The following is a 14,080-nucleotide window of genomic DNA, read 5'->3' as shown; positions in this document are numbered from 1 at the left end:
CTGAGGCATATAGTGTGCATAGGTCACCAACTTTCTGCAGAGTCAATCACTACAGACCTCCAAACTTCATGTGGCCTTCAGATTAGCCCAAGAACAGCATAGAGAGCTTCATGGAAGCTAAAGTGTCAAATGCAGTGGTGTAAAGCGCCACCACTGGACTCTAGGGCAGTGGAGACAAGTTCTCTTGAGTGACGCATCACGCTTCTCCATCTGGCAATCCGATGGGCGAGTCTGGGTTTGGTGGTTGCTGGTTACTGCAAGCCAGGCCTTCTCGTCCAACATCAGTACCTGACCTCACGAATGTGCTTCAAAATTGCCGTCAAAAATTCCCAGAAACACACTCCTAAACCTTGTGGAAAGCCTTCCCAGAATAGTGGAAGCTGTTATAGCTACAAAGGGTGCGCTGACATCATATTAAACATTATGGATTAAAAATGGGATGTCACTCAAGTTCTTATGAGTGTGAAGGCAGACGAGCAAATACTTCTGGAAATAATGTGTGTGTGTATCTATCTATCTATCTATCTATCTATCTATATATATATATATATACTTACATGATATGTACATTAAGCCAGTCATCATGTATTTAATGCCTTTGTGCTGATTGTATCTTTAACTGGATGGTTGGCATGGCAGCACATATACACAAGACCCTGCCCTACTGTGTCACAGACCTAATGAGTGTATCTGTCATCATCCTCTCTCTCTCTTTTTCTCTCTGTGTCCAGATCTGTTAGGACTATAATTACCTCTGACAGGACAGTGTCAGCCATGATGCACGCATATGTATGCTGAGTCCAGACCTGTTTCACTCACAACGTCAGAGCAGGAGATTAGCCAGGTGGTGTAAGACACTATAGCTGGGATCTTTTCATCACATAGAAGGAAGATGAGACTTGATATGGAGTATGAGCCTTTAAAAGCCCTAAAAACCAAAGGGGATATCACCTTAGTGCGTATCCACCCACCCACCCCTGCCTGCCATACTCCAAAGGCCAAGGGGTGAGGGTAAATTTCTGTTTTACTATTAGTGTGACCCATTCTATTTTTGGACTGCAAGGGCAGCTCTCTCTCACTCACTCGCTAACCCCATCCAACAACCACTCAAGTAGACACTATATGTCAAATGACATCATGCAACACGCATTGAGGGAAGTTATTCAGGCCATGTGTTAGGAGAATGTGTAGTAAATTTAATTTATCGCTTGTTCCTCTATCCCATGCAGACCTTGCTGATGGGATATCTTCCAAGTTCAATGTGCACATTCACATGCTGCCTCTCTAAAATGTGGAATTTTACATAATATTGTTATATATAGCCTTTACCTATAAACAGTAATAACAGTTGCTTTTTGGCCCCTGAGCCACAAAGGTATTTTTTTCCTGATGAAAATAAATAAAGTATTAATTCATGCTTAATCCATATATTCACATATTTCATATACAGTGAGGGGAAACAAGTATTAAGACACCACAAATACTTTGTAAATAAAATAAAATATATACTTTGCTGCAAGGTCTTTGCTGGCAATTACAGCTTCAAGAACTCTACACTAAGAAGAAATTCAAAGAATTTGACAAAGTTACATGATTGGGGTGGGTGGGGCCACCAAATAAAATCTAACTTAAAGTGGCCATATGTTTAGAAATAGGCATATTTGCACATGAGACTAGGCAAAGAAAGACAGTAAAAGTTTCATATACTTTTTTCAGCTCTTAGTTACTTGCTTGATTGACAGCAGCTGCAGGTATTGTTACATACATACATGTAGCTGTGTAATCCTAAAGACTGGCAGGTATAATTATTCTCCTCTTATGTCCTTCCTTTCATCATCTAATAGGGTCATCAGCTCTTAGGCCACAGCTTGACATGGGAAACTATATAAATAATGAGAGACCATAACACAAGCTTACTTACAAGCGCTGAAAGGGTTAACTTTTTTGAGTTTGCACGGTATAAAGCATGAACGTCCTTGTGTTTATTAAAAAGAAGGCTCAATTTACGTTTTCCACTGGGTTGCCAGATTTTTGTTTCGTTTACGTCACACTGCTGTCATGGACACATGCTTGCCTCAAGCAGTCTTCAACGTAAACACTCTTAGCATTAAACTAAGCCAGTTGGAGTTGCTGATGACAAGCAGTTTCATTCCAATGTTTTTCATATTACATAAAAAAGACTGCAATAAATAGGTTAAACCAGGGCTGCCCAAAATGTAGCTCATGAGGACACTTGATTTTGACCACACTCCCTCAGCCAGTGAGAGGACAGAAATGTTTGTGTGTGTGTGTGTGTGTGTGTATGTATGTATGTATATACACTGCTCAAAAAAATAAAGGGAACACTTGAACAACACAATATAACTCTAAGTAAATCAAATGTCTGTGAAATCAAACTGTCCACTCAGGAAGCAACACTGATTGACAATCAATTTCACATGCTGTTGTGCAAATGGAATAGACAACAGGTGGAAATTATTGGCAATTAGCAAGACACACTCAATAAAGGAGTGGTTCTGCAGGTGGGGACCACAGACCACTTCTCAGTACCAGATCCTCAGACCCCTGGTGAGACCATATGCTGGTGCGGTTGGCCCTGGGTTCCTCCTAATGCAGGACAATGCTTGACCTCATGTTGCTGGAGTGTGTCAGCAGTTCCTGCAAGATGATGGCACTGTAGCTATGGACTGGCCCGCCCGTTCCCCAGACCTGAATCCGATTGAGTCTGGGAGGAGATCCCTCAGGAGACCATCCGCCACCTCATCAGGAGCATGCCCAGGTGTTGTAGGGAGGTCATACAGGCACGTGGAGGCCACACACAATACTGAGCCTCATTTTGACTTATTTTAAGGACATTACATCAAAGTTGGATCAGCCTGTAGTGTGTTTTTCCACTTTAATTTTGTGTGTGACTCCAAATCCAGGCCTCCATTGGTTAATAAATTTGATTTCCATTGATGATTTTTGTGTGATTTTGTTGTCAGCACATTCAACTTTGTACAGAACAAAGTATTCAATGAGAATATTTCATTCATTCAGATCTAGGATGTGTTATTTGAGTGTTCCCTTTATTTTTTTGAGCAGTATATATATATATATATATATATATATATATATATATATATATATATATATATATATATATATATATATATATTGTGTGTGTGTGTATAAAAGAAAGAACAAATATAGTCATAACCAAAAAGTCACAGAACAGCCAGTTGTGTCAAGGTAAAGGCAAAAACAGACTGTGGATATTTGCAGCAGTAACTCAGAATTTTTTTTTGCTTTACCACATGAGTTTAACACATCTACAGTGAGTCACTGTGAACCATTCAGAGAAATATTACTTTACATACGAGGGTCGTATAAAACAGCAGTCACAGCGTTCTTAACCACAGTACACTTTGTGGAGCACACATTGTGAACTGTTTTGAGTTACAAGAGTAGTGCAAGAAGGGGAGGAGTATTCCCCTCATCAACAGGAAACAGGGAGGCCTGGGGATGTTGTGTGTTTGTGTGTGTGTGTGTGTGTTGGGGGAGGTGGTGGTGGTTTTGGGTGGTGCTGGATAGACTGGCCTACTAAATCAGCCTTAAGTTTTATCATTAGCATCACGTCATGCCATGCAAATGATCGCGTCCATGTAGTTTGGTCTCATTTTAACCTTATATTACATATATAATATAGATAGTACCTCTGTGTATAGAAGCACATACCTGAAATAAGAGGGGGTTGAATTCTGACGTGGCCACGATGACAGAGAGCTTTCTGTTTGAGTAGATGTCACACGCTGAGATTAGCATAGTCCTCTGTTTCCAGCCTGTGCTGTACTAATGGGCCAAAGGTGGCAGGGTGAGTGGAAAGAGGAGCTGTATGGCTGTGATGTAACTGAAAGCAGTCAGTCAGTTGTTTTCTAGCACTGACAACAAATATTCTAGCTGAGCTAATAAAGTAATTCCCAGGCTTCTATGTGTGATGCTGTGTTTAGGCCAAGCTTCACGGTTTCATAGATGTTTGTGTACAAGAACATGATGAGACCTAGGTTTACTATACATAATAACATGGCAGTATTTCAACAAATTTCAAAGGTACGCCGTTCTCGGCTTTGACATATGGTTCTTGGAAAAGCCTTTATTCATAAAAAATATTTTCATCGTGTGGAGGTTTTGAAACTTGAACACTTCAGATTCACACATCTCATTTACAAAAGTTGTTCTTTAATGAACCATCCATTAAAACATTATTCAGGGAACCAAAAGTGCTACTTCTATGGCACCTTTGTTTTTAAAGGGGCATTCCACCTTAAAATTCGCATTTAATATGATATTTGCCATGTCATGTACTGTTGCATCCCTGTTTGACAGAATGAATTATTCTGTTTCCTGTTTTTATTTTGCATTTTTGTCCATCAGTGTTCTCTTACCACAAAACCCTGCATGCACTTTGCAAACATGACAGACAACCATGAGGAATCCCCCCATCCCCTCTACTACCACCAACACAGCTATAAAGAAATCCACTGATAAGTGTAATAACCAGAGATGCAATATTTGTCTTTGTAGCAGGTAGCAGGAATATTAGCCAGCTAGCAGGAAAAATCCCAGACCATTTTTTGCTGCAGATTGCTTGTAGATTTCCACAAGTTCATCTCACCATTAAGATATAGTCACAGAGCACTTAATTAGGAACACTATAGTAATACTGGGTTTGACCTCCCTTTGCTCTCAGAACAGCCTCAATGCTTTGTGAGATGCATTCCACAAGATGTTGGAAATATCCTTTGAGATTCCGGTCCATGTTGACATATTGCAGATTTTTCAGGTGCACTGTCATGGTGTGAATCTCCCGTTCTGCGATATCGCAAAGGTGTTTTGTTGGATTCAGATCTGTGTGGCAGGGAAGGCCTCACTGTCACGTTCATGTTTGAGATGGCTTTTGCTTTGTGACATGGTGCATCATCATGCTGGAAGTAGCCATTAGACATTGGGTGAATTGTGGCCATGAAGGGATGCACATGGTCAACAACAATATTTAAATATACTGTGGCTTTAAAACCACAACTGATTGGTATGAACAGGCTCAAAGTGTGTCAAGAAAATATTCCCCACACCACTACACCACCTCCACCAAATTCTAATCCTACTCTGTGTGGTTAAAAATTCATCAAACCAGGCTACATTTTTCCAGTTGTTAACCGTCTAGTTTCGGTTAGCCTGTCCCCACTGTAGGCTCGGCTTTCTGTTCTTAGCCGACAGAAGTGGAAGCAGAAGTGGTCTTCAGCTGTTGTAGCCCATCTGCCTCAAATTTTGCTATGTGTTATGCATTCTGAGATGGTGATAGAAATAGATGTACAGTATTAATCTGAGTTATATTAGTCTTTCTATTAGCTTGGCCCAGTCTGGCCATGTTCCATTGATCAACAGGACATTTCTGTTTGTTTGTAGAACTGGTACTCAGTTAATTATTTATTACTTATTGCACCATTCTGAGTAAACTATAGGGACTGCTCTATGTGAAATTCCCAGGAGATCAGCAGTTATAAAAAAACTCACTAGCCCATCTGGCACCAACAACACTCCACAGTCAAAATCACAGCGATTAGTACTACACTGACAATGCTATGCTCTTATCTTATCTGGGGGCAACCATGGGCTGGAGGTTAGGGAACTAGCCCTGTGACTGGAAGGTTGCTGGTTCAATCCCCAGGGCCAACAGTCCATGACTGAGGTGTCCTTGAGCAAGACACCTAACCCCTAATTGCTCCCCGGGCACCGTGCATAGGCCTGCCCACCGCTCCGGGTAAGTGTGCTCACTACCCCCTAGTGTGTGTGTATGTGGTGTTTCACTTCATGGATGGGTTAAATGTGGAGGTGGAATTTCCCTGTTTGTGGGATTAAAAAAAGTATCACTTAACTTTTAACATTGCAAAGAAAGCATGCAATACAATGTGCAGACATTAGTGGACAATCCTTTTACAAATAGTTATGCCGTTTACAACAGCTGTAGGGACTAATCAAAACAAAGCAACCAGCTGGCCTGTGTCTGTAAGTGCATTTGCACTGTAGTCTTGCAATAAGTACTCACATCTATTTACAAATAAAAGTTTATTTGGCAACATTTGGCAAGTCAGTGTGTACTCTTTGTCTGTTTCTTTCTCACACAGACCACAAGTTGAGTCAGAAGGTTAGGCCCAGTGTACCCATTACAATAAACAGCATGAGGTACTGCATTCCAGAACAGAGGGAGCAAAGACTTGACTTTCCAAACACAGGTCAGTTTTTATAGACTCTTACAAGCCGCCTAAAGCAATGACTGTGAAGTATTAGGGTACACAATGAAGCTTTAATTAAAGTTCTGCAACAAATCACTAGAAGAGGATAACAATGAGAGATTTATACTATTTCAGTGTCTAAATGCTTTGATATAGGTCACTGGTTAAAATCTTAACTCGAGTTTAGCATTTCCCAAAGAACCAAAACATAAGAATAGATTACAACTACAAAATACCCTACTTCATATTTAGGGATGTCTATAGTCAGACTTTCTGCAAACCATACATTTTTCTTGAGCCTTAAACGGAATCAAATTTTTTGACAATCTTCAAAAAGGTCCTGAAAGAAATCCTAACATGACTTAATAGTAATAGTTTAATTATCGCTCAACGGGTGTAGCCCATTTGAATGTTACTTTCACGCTAAACACTTACTTCTGTATTTATGACTGTTATTACACACCCGTCCAACCTAAGCTGTGACATATGTGAAAACACAGGCGCCCATTCAGGTCTTAAACAACTTCAGAGAAACTACACCATGACTCACTGCGTACAAGAGCCAGAGCAGTGCAGCTTTCGTGCATGTAAAAAACCCACACTTTTACCACATGCATTATGTCTATTATATAACAAATTATTGGCTAGGTTGCCACTAAATATCTTCATAGATTCTGCTAACCACTCCACACATGATCCTAGGGTAAACAATACTCTGAATAAGGTTATAATGCTATCACAAAGGCTGTTTGCTATAGTAACTTTAATACTCCTATAGGCTGTGAAAATTTTTCTTAAAACAAATAAAAAACTTTCACCTGTGAAAATTACATAACTATTTTCTACATATAAACATGACTTTGGATACATGGTTATTACAAGTATTAGGCACTTACAGTTGTTCTTCCACATTTTATTATAGTAGTCCAACAAAAAGTAGCCTCAAAGAAACCGAAAACTAACACCTTTGCACTCTTTAGAGATGTTATTGAAAAGAAACCACTATATTTAAATAATATTAATATATATTTAACTTCACATTCTTCTTGTAAATAGGTCTCACTTATACAGCGAACTTCCATGTTTGAAAAAAGTGAGGAACACATTTAGCAGTACTGAGATGAATGATCTCCCAAAAATCAAAACAGAACACTATCTAAACACCATCCTGAAAGAATAATTTACTCGACGAGAGATTATGTTATGATCAATCAGTGGCTGTATTTGGCAAATGGGAGGACACAATCCATCACCATTTTGTTGATGTTTGGCAAGTGTGAGTGAAAATCTTTTTTCAGCCTCATCCTCTCCATCTCTGCGAATGGCCTGCATTTGTTCATATATCTTCTGGCTCTTATTGTCTCAATTCTCCATTATTATCCATCCTGGAGGGATGTGGTTCTGGATAGATAGTACGGAAGGTCAGATTTATCCTAGGCCCTCGGTCGTGGTACTCCTTCGCCACCTGATGCTGTTTAATAGACCCAGGACAGTGACATCATGAACAAAAGAGCAGATAAGTAACATTTTTTACAACAACAACATAACTGAGCAATACTTCTAAAAAGGTCTGTGGTAGATTAACTTAAAACACAAGGTAAAATGGTCACTAACAGCTTCATTCACCATTTCAAAAATAGCTCATTGAAAGTTTTATTTCCCCCAAATTCAGTCAGAGCACATTGCCAGCACAGTGCTATTGATCTCATGATGAACATTGGACATATATTCATTACCATCTGTTTTCCGTGTGAATGTCCTCTGGGGTCATGCTGACCATGTTGTTGCTGTCTAGGCTTGTCTACTAAGTGACCAGTCTGGTACATATTTCTGACTGCAAATTCAGAATAGTGTAATCCGAGACGGTCCCTGGGGAATCCGTATCTACAGCAAAGTTCTCCCAGCAAAGTTTGCCAACACTCCTTTACAGTTATGCAATGTGTCTCAAGAGCTATAAATATTTAGTGTGTTTTCAAAGCACTCTTTAGAAAGTCACCCATGTTTGGCTTTAGTAAGCCTTATTTGTGTCTGACTAAAAAGTTCCACCAAGAGCTTTCTGGTACATTCCTAGATCAAAGTATGGGCCTAAGAGACAGTCTTCAGGTGTTACCATAAAATGTCCTTGACCCCCCCCCTTCTTTGTGTTCCCTGAAAAGGCCCATTGCTATATTCTGTGCCAGCATCTAATAGCACCTCTACAGCAGGGGAGAATGATCTCCAACAGGCTTTTAGCATTTAGCTGACAATTCAGTGAAGGCGGAGAACAGGCTAGTCCGATCTTTTTACACATGCAAACAGCACAGAGCTTGGAGCATTGCGTACATGTCCATTTTAGCCCCTCATGTTTTCCATCAACTGCCTTGTAAGCACTGCAGAGAACTGTGCAGTATGAAACCTTTTTCCTTGTCTTCTCACCCTGATACACATCAGCAAATAGAGTGTACATGTGCATTTGAATTTCAAAAGCCATCAGTGCGAGTCAGCTGGTGACGATTAGTGGGCACATTTCTTTAAGAGGCCGTCCTTTAGCGGCAACAGTCAATGAAAGTAGTAACATTTCATTTCTGTTGTATCTTTCTTTACTTTCACAGTCTATGCAGTGAAGAATTCTATTAATACAGAACAGATATTATAAGAATAAGTTTAACCACACCTTAAATTGACAATGGAGGAAAAAATAACGCAATGTTTATACCCAGGCAATCATGCTAAATTTGATCAGACCAAAGTTGTGGTAAAACACTCAACTTAATTGGCACAACCGATAAGATAAAGTCAAAGCTGCCATTTTTACACAATGCCAGAAAGAACTCATGATCAAAGTAAATGCTCTCTTAGAGAATTATGAGTGTACAGATACCTATTACAGGTAGTAACAGGTCAAACTATACCTGCCAGTCTTCTTGAGTACATCCCTCCATAATTAGGAGAGTCCCATGGCTCAGCGGTATCCTCAGTTTCTCTGCATATGTGTAATCCCCTTTCTCCTCCTACAACACAGAAATTCCATTTGTATATATAAAAAATTACATATGTACACTAAAATAACATGTTGACTGCTCAGATGTCGAGCTGCAGAACTAATTTATCCATGAGGGGCAATTAAGAATGAAATGAAGAAGAAAACATTACAGAAGATTTTAAAGTGCTTTTTTTAAGTAAACAACATGGCAATTTTCTCCATAAACATTGCTGCTATTGCTGAAGCAATTTTGACTAATGCCAGTGACACTCATGCACACATGTCCACTTATCCTTCAAAATGTTTACATGGCAGTGCACCTTCCAAACACTGAAACCAGTTAGCAGATATTTAGGAAGTTTGCTGGCATTTCTCTCACTGCTACTTATGAAGACAAATGCTGTAAGCAAGAACAAGACCACTGACTCACTAGGGGCGGTTTCTTCCGGAGACTAAAGACTCGTGTGTCCCCTAGACTGAGGGAGGCAATGGAGGGGTGAGGGCCTAAAGAAGCTTCATCATCACTGTGCCAGGCAATGCTGTCCTTTCCATCACGGTATAAGTTACATAGTAGCGAGTTAAACGTGTGTGAGGTCTCCTGCTCAATGGCCTGGCGTAGTGTTATGAGGACAGGATGCCACTATGGGAATAAGAAAATCATGTGTATGAGTGGGAGAAAAAGAAAACAAAACAAGATAGGTTTGTGTGTGTGTCTGTGTGTGTATAGAGAGATACATATATAGTTCCCAAGGCTACATAAATGCACAAAGTGCTGTGTATATATCTTTAATTGCATGTATACACTTTTCCTGTACATTTTTAGTTCCATATATTATATTATAACTAGAACAGCTGATGCCTTTATCAGTCCCTGTCTAATCTACCTGCACCTGGATAATTTTGCACACGTCAATATCATGTAAACGTACATCTTTAAAACAATGTTTTATTACAGTTTGATTTTTATTATGTCCGTTTGTGTGAGCACTCGCCAGAACAAATTCTAATAAACAATTACCATTAATACTTCTGATTTTTAAAATACCAACTTTGATACTATACAAACGATCATGCAAACTGGCTGAAAGCATTCTGTTTCTATAAATATCAGGTGAAAAACAATATAGCAGCAACACACAATTCAGGAATGATACATTTGTATAGGGCTCTCACGAAGACCAATATGATCTTCAGACATACTGAATCAATTAAAAGTTATAATGAGAATAAAATGCATAAAGAAAAGTTGAGACCTGAGGGTTGGCTTGCATCGTGGAGTGAGAATATGTGTAAGGTAGTTCTCCATACCAGCAGGTCAGCCGGGGTTCGTCATATGCTTCACCTGAGGCAGGAAACATTCGACAACGCCATACAGAGCACCTGTGCTTAATGATTTATTCCCATGTTCTCAAGATTGTGGTAGCATACATAAGAATGTATGTTTGTACAAAGACACAAGAAATTCAACTAGTTTTTGCACGTCCTTTTCTTTGTAGTTTACTTTATTTCATTTTCTTTGTAAGCAGTGTACAGACAATGGCAGTACCCAACGTGTGGGTTTTTAAACACCTATTTTCTGCTTGTTCCGAATATGGGAATAAACTGAACCGCTTATCTGAAGAAAAATATGTTTCAACAAAAAGAGCTCCATGAGAGCCTCAGTTAGACTTTGTATTGCTTGTCCAAAGCAAATATTTATTCCTTTGTTATATTTAAGGCTTTTTAACATGCTGCTACTTCTGGAAAGGATCAACCAAAGTACTGGAGGCAGTAGCTGGTCTGCCAATTTAGAGAGGAAGAAGGACTGGAAAGAATGAGTCATCATACACACACACACACATGCACATGCGTGCACGTACACACTTACTCGTTTACCTTGTTAACTTTTGTTTCACAGCTTAGAATTGGAACTGGGCTTTCTAATTGATCATACTAAGAGTGAATGTTTTCTGTCCTTCATTTGTTATCACTTACCCATAGTGCCATAATTAGTCTTCTGTGACCATGGTAGCTCAGCCAGCAGAGTAGCAAACATCCAGTCTGCCTCCTCCAGCGGCAGAAACCCAGGGAGAAGCCGCAGTCTGGAAAGAAAAATAGACAATGGGGTGTAGAGAGACCACACCTTTGGAGCAGGACAGTCTCAAATGGAAATATCTTATTAATTATCTATGCAATACTACCTGGACACTCCAGTGGGACCTTTGCTGATCTCATAGTCCCCAGCCTCTCTGAGGAAAAGAAAAAAAATTGCACTTTTATTTATATTCCTGCATTTTCCAAGTTATGTACTAAAAAAACAAAGAGCTCATGTATCAGTAAGAAAATAAAGATCACTTACTCTATCGCCTTTTCCACGGGTATCACTCTGACCGGCTGGAATAAATTTGCAGACATGAGGAGAAAGATATCAACTCTACCCTCAAGCCTCAAAACACAAGACTATTATTTGTCACTTACATCAGCTGGCTGATGGAACTCATATGTTCTTGGACCAGCGTTCCATGACCCAGGTGTTGGCTGCCTACCTGCTACTGACACAGTGAGATGACATCTATCATGTATTCATCCCTTCATGAGTAAAATCTCCTGCATGCTTTTATTCTTTGTATTAAAAATAAAGTTGCAGACACAAACACACTTTCAAAGCCGCTTTTTGCGGAGGTAGCTTTAGTCTATCCCAGTAGTCACTGCGTGGAAGACAGGATACAACATGGATAATAAGGTCACCAGTCCATAGCAGGGCAGACAGACAGCCACATACATTCACACACACCTAGGGGCACTTTTGTGTGTCCAATTGGCCTGACTGCATGTCTTTGGACTGTGGGAGGAAAGCCACGAAGACAAGGGAACAACATGCAAACTCCATGCAGAAAGGACTGTGGCAGGGAATCGAACCCAGGCCATTCTAGCTGTGAGGTGACAGTGCTACCCACTGGGCATAGACCCACATTCGGTCTAAAAGTTCCATTTAATTCAGGACAATGTCAAGGCTGGGATAAAAGGGTAGTTCACAAAGCAGCATTTCTCAGTTAACCAAATAATTTTAACCAAATGTCAGGCCTGTCTAGAAGAGGTAGGCACAAAGTACCCTGCTAAACTCCAATGCTGTCGACCTTACTCATTTACTGACCTACTTTGTGAAATGCTATCAAGGACTAGTTTTTACTGGAAGAAGACAGAAGAGTTTGCTTACCAGAGGATGCTGGTTTGGCCCCAGGTTTGGCCCAGGAGCCCTGCACCCTCGCTCTCTGACGTTTGTCACTCATACAGTTCAACTAAAGAGGAAAATCTTTGTTATGAAAAAAATCTTATACATTCACATAGGTTCAATTTCAATTGCTACTCCAAATATAGTGCACTATGTGAGCTTCGCCTTCTTTTCAGTTTCTCAGCTTTTTCGACTGTCTAAGAGGGAATTATGCACACCATGACGGTACCCCTAATGGCTCGTTGCGAGACATATTATGCACTGTTAGGGTAGAGGACGCATTATTTTAAGACCTATAAAGCGCACTTCGTAGGGAGTAGGGGTAAAATGGCATTCGCCCTGACTCTAATAAGCTATATGGTCTCTAGTAAATGGGACTTTGCTGGCACCTTCAGGCGAATTTCAGCATGAACCGTGCAGTTACAACAGTGTGGCCAAAGCTAAAATACAAAGCTCTGCAGTTTCCTCGTTTTCGATTTCATTTACCCTCGGACTAAATTATTACACACTTGAATGGGTAAGAGGTAGAATTACACATGTGTCACACACGGTGGAGCTGTAAGTTCTCTGAAAGTCTGAGGCGGACACGAACATTAACTTAGCATGCATGCTAACGTTAGAATCAACACCAAGAAACTTTCACAAATCCGGTCCGATAAGCATGTCAGCCTTCATTCAAGACGTGCAGAAAGGCTCAGCATTCGAGTAAGAGAGCTCACGTGTGATGGCCGAACTGAAGGATATCTATCTCTTTGTATAAAGGTGAGTTTTATAAGAAACCGCTTCAGTATATTGCAGACTTATTCACAGAGCGTCCCATTAATACGTCCGACTTTATTTAGCCACCATCTGCACAATAGTTCCTACGTAGTTCAAGGTCAGCAGCGTTTGGTGTATAAATTATATTATCATCCAGTACACGTACCAGAGAAACCTGCATTATACCGGTCATAACAAATATAATCGATATGAATTTAATTAAATTGAATTAACTTCAGTGTAAAACCCTCCTATAAAACCCTCTTGACATTTGGTAGGGATATGAGTTTTAATTTAGGTACTTCAGCAATTAATTTTCTGTTGCTGTATATAATCTCAGATTATATCTTTATTTGCCAAACTAAAACGGCAGTCCCAAACTCAAGCCACAGGGCGCACACAGAAGGTAAAGTGAGCTCTCAGGGTGGTTTATAGCAGGGCTGTCTATGGGTGAGCAATGTGAGAAAAAGATCATACCACAATACATATAAACATGCAAAATCACCATGCAAAATACCAAGCACATGAGAGGAGGGTGAAGGCTAGCACAGGATTCCTCTGAGTCTTGTGAAGCCAGTCACTGCAACTTTCTGAACTGCCACTAATGTAACATCACTAGACAGCTGAATGTGCTCAGAGGAGAGCGCTAACCATCAGCTCTGTTATGTCACCTACAGAAGACTGCTTTGGCTAGCATTGCGATAAGTGATGGGGGAGAGTTAGGGTCATCCGACCCACTGATATCTTTCGTGTGTGTGTGTGTGTGTGTGTGTGTGTGTGTGTGTGTGTGTGTGTATATATATATATATATATATATATATATATATATATATATATATATATACACACATACATATATATATATATACACATATA

The 14,080-nt window shown here is 40.0% G+C and overlaps 1 protein-coding gene across 2 annotated transcripts; it reads right to left on the bottom strand.

Moving 5' to 3' along the window:
• Positions 1–6,088: 6,088 nt before the first annotated feature.
• On the bottom strand, positions 6,089–13,290 carry alkbh3 (alkB homolog 3, alpha-ketoglutarate dependent dioxygenase). 2 transcript variants are annotated; one of them, XM_017699458.2, is made up of 10 exons: positions 13,165–13,290; positions 12,431–12,512; positions 11,692–11,765; positions 11,573–11,607; positions 11,415–11,462; positions 11,209–11,315; positions 10,488–10,576; positions 9,665–9,874; positions 9,164–9,262; positions 6,089–7,743 (listed from the first exon to the last, which is right to left on the bottom strand). In XM_017699458.2, the coding sequence occupies exons 2-10, from the start codon at positions 12,501–12,503 to the stop codon at positions 7,627–7,629; spliced, it is 852 nt and encodes a 283-aa protein (XP_017554947.1). In that variant the 5' UTR covers positions 12,504–12,512; positions 13,165–13,290; the 3' UTR covers positions 6,089–7,626. The 2 variants fall into 2 exon arrangements, with proteins under 2 accessions (XP_017554947.1, XP_017554948.1); XM_017699459.2 differs by having other exon boundaries at positions 11,692–11,762.
• Positions 13,291–14,080: the final 790 nt, after the last annotated feature.

The sequence above is a fragment of the Pygocentrus nattereri genome, chromosome 11 (assembly GCF_015220715.1).
Source record: "Pygocentrus nattereri isolate fPygNat1 chromosome 11, fPygNat1.pri, whole genome shotgun sequence".
NCBI lineage: Eukaryota > Metazoa > Chordata > Actinopteri > Characiformes > Serrasalmidae > Pygocentrus > Pygocentrus nattereri.
The sequence above is the reverse complement of the archived record's forward strand: the minus strand, read 5'-3'. Positions and strand labels throughout refer to the sequence as shown.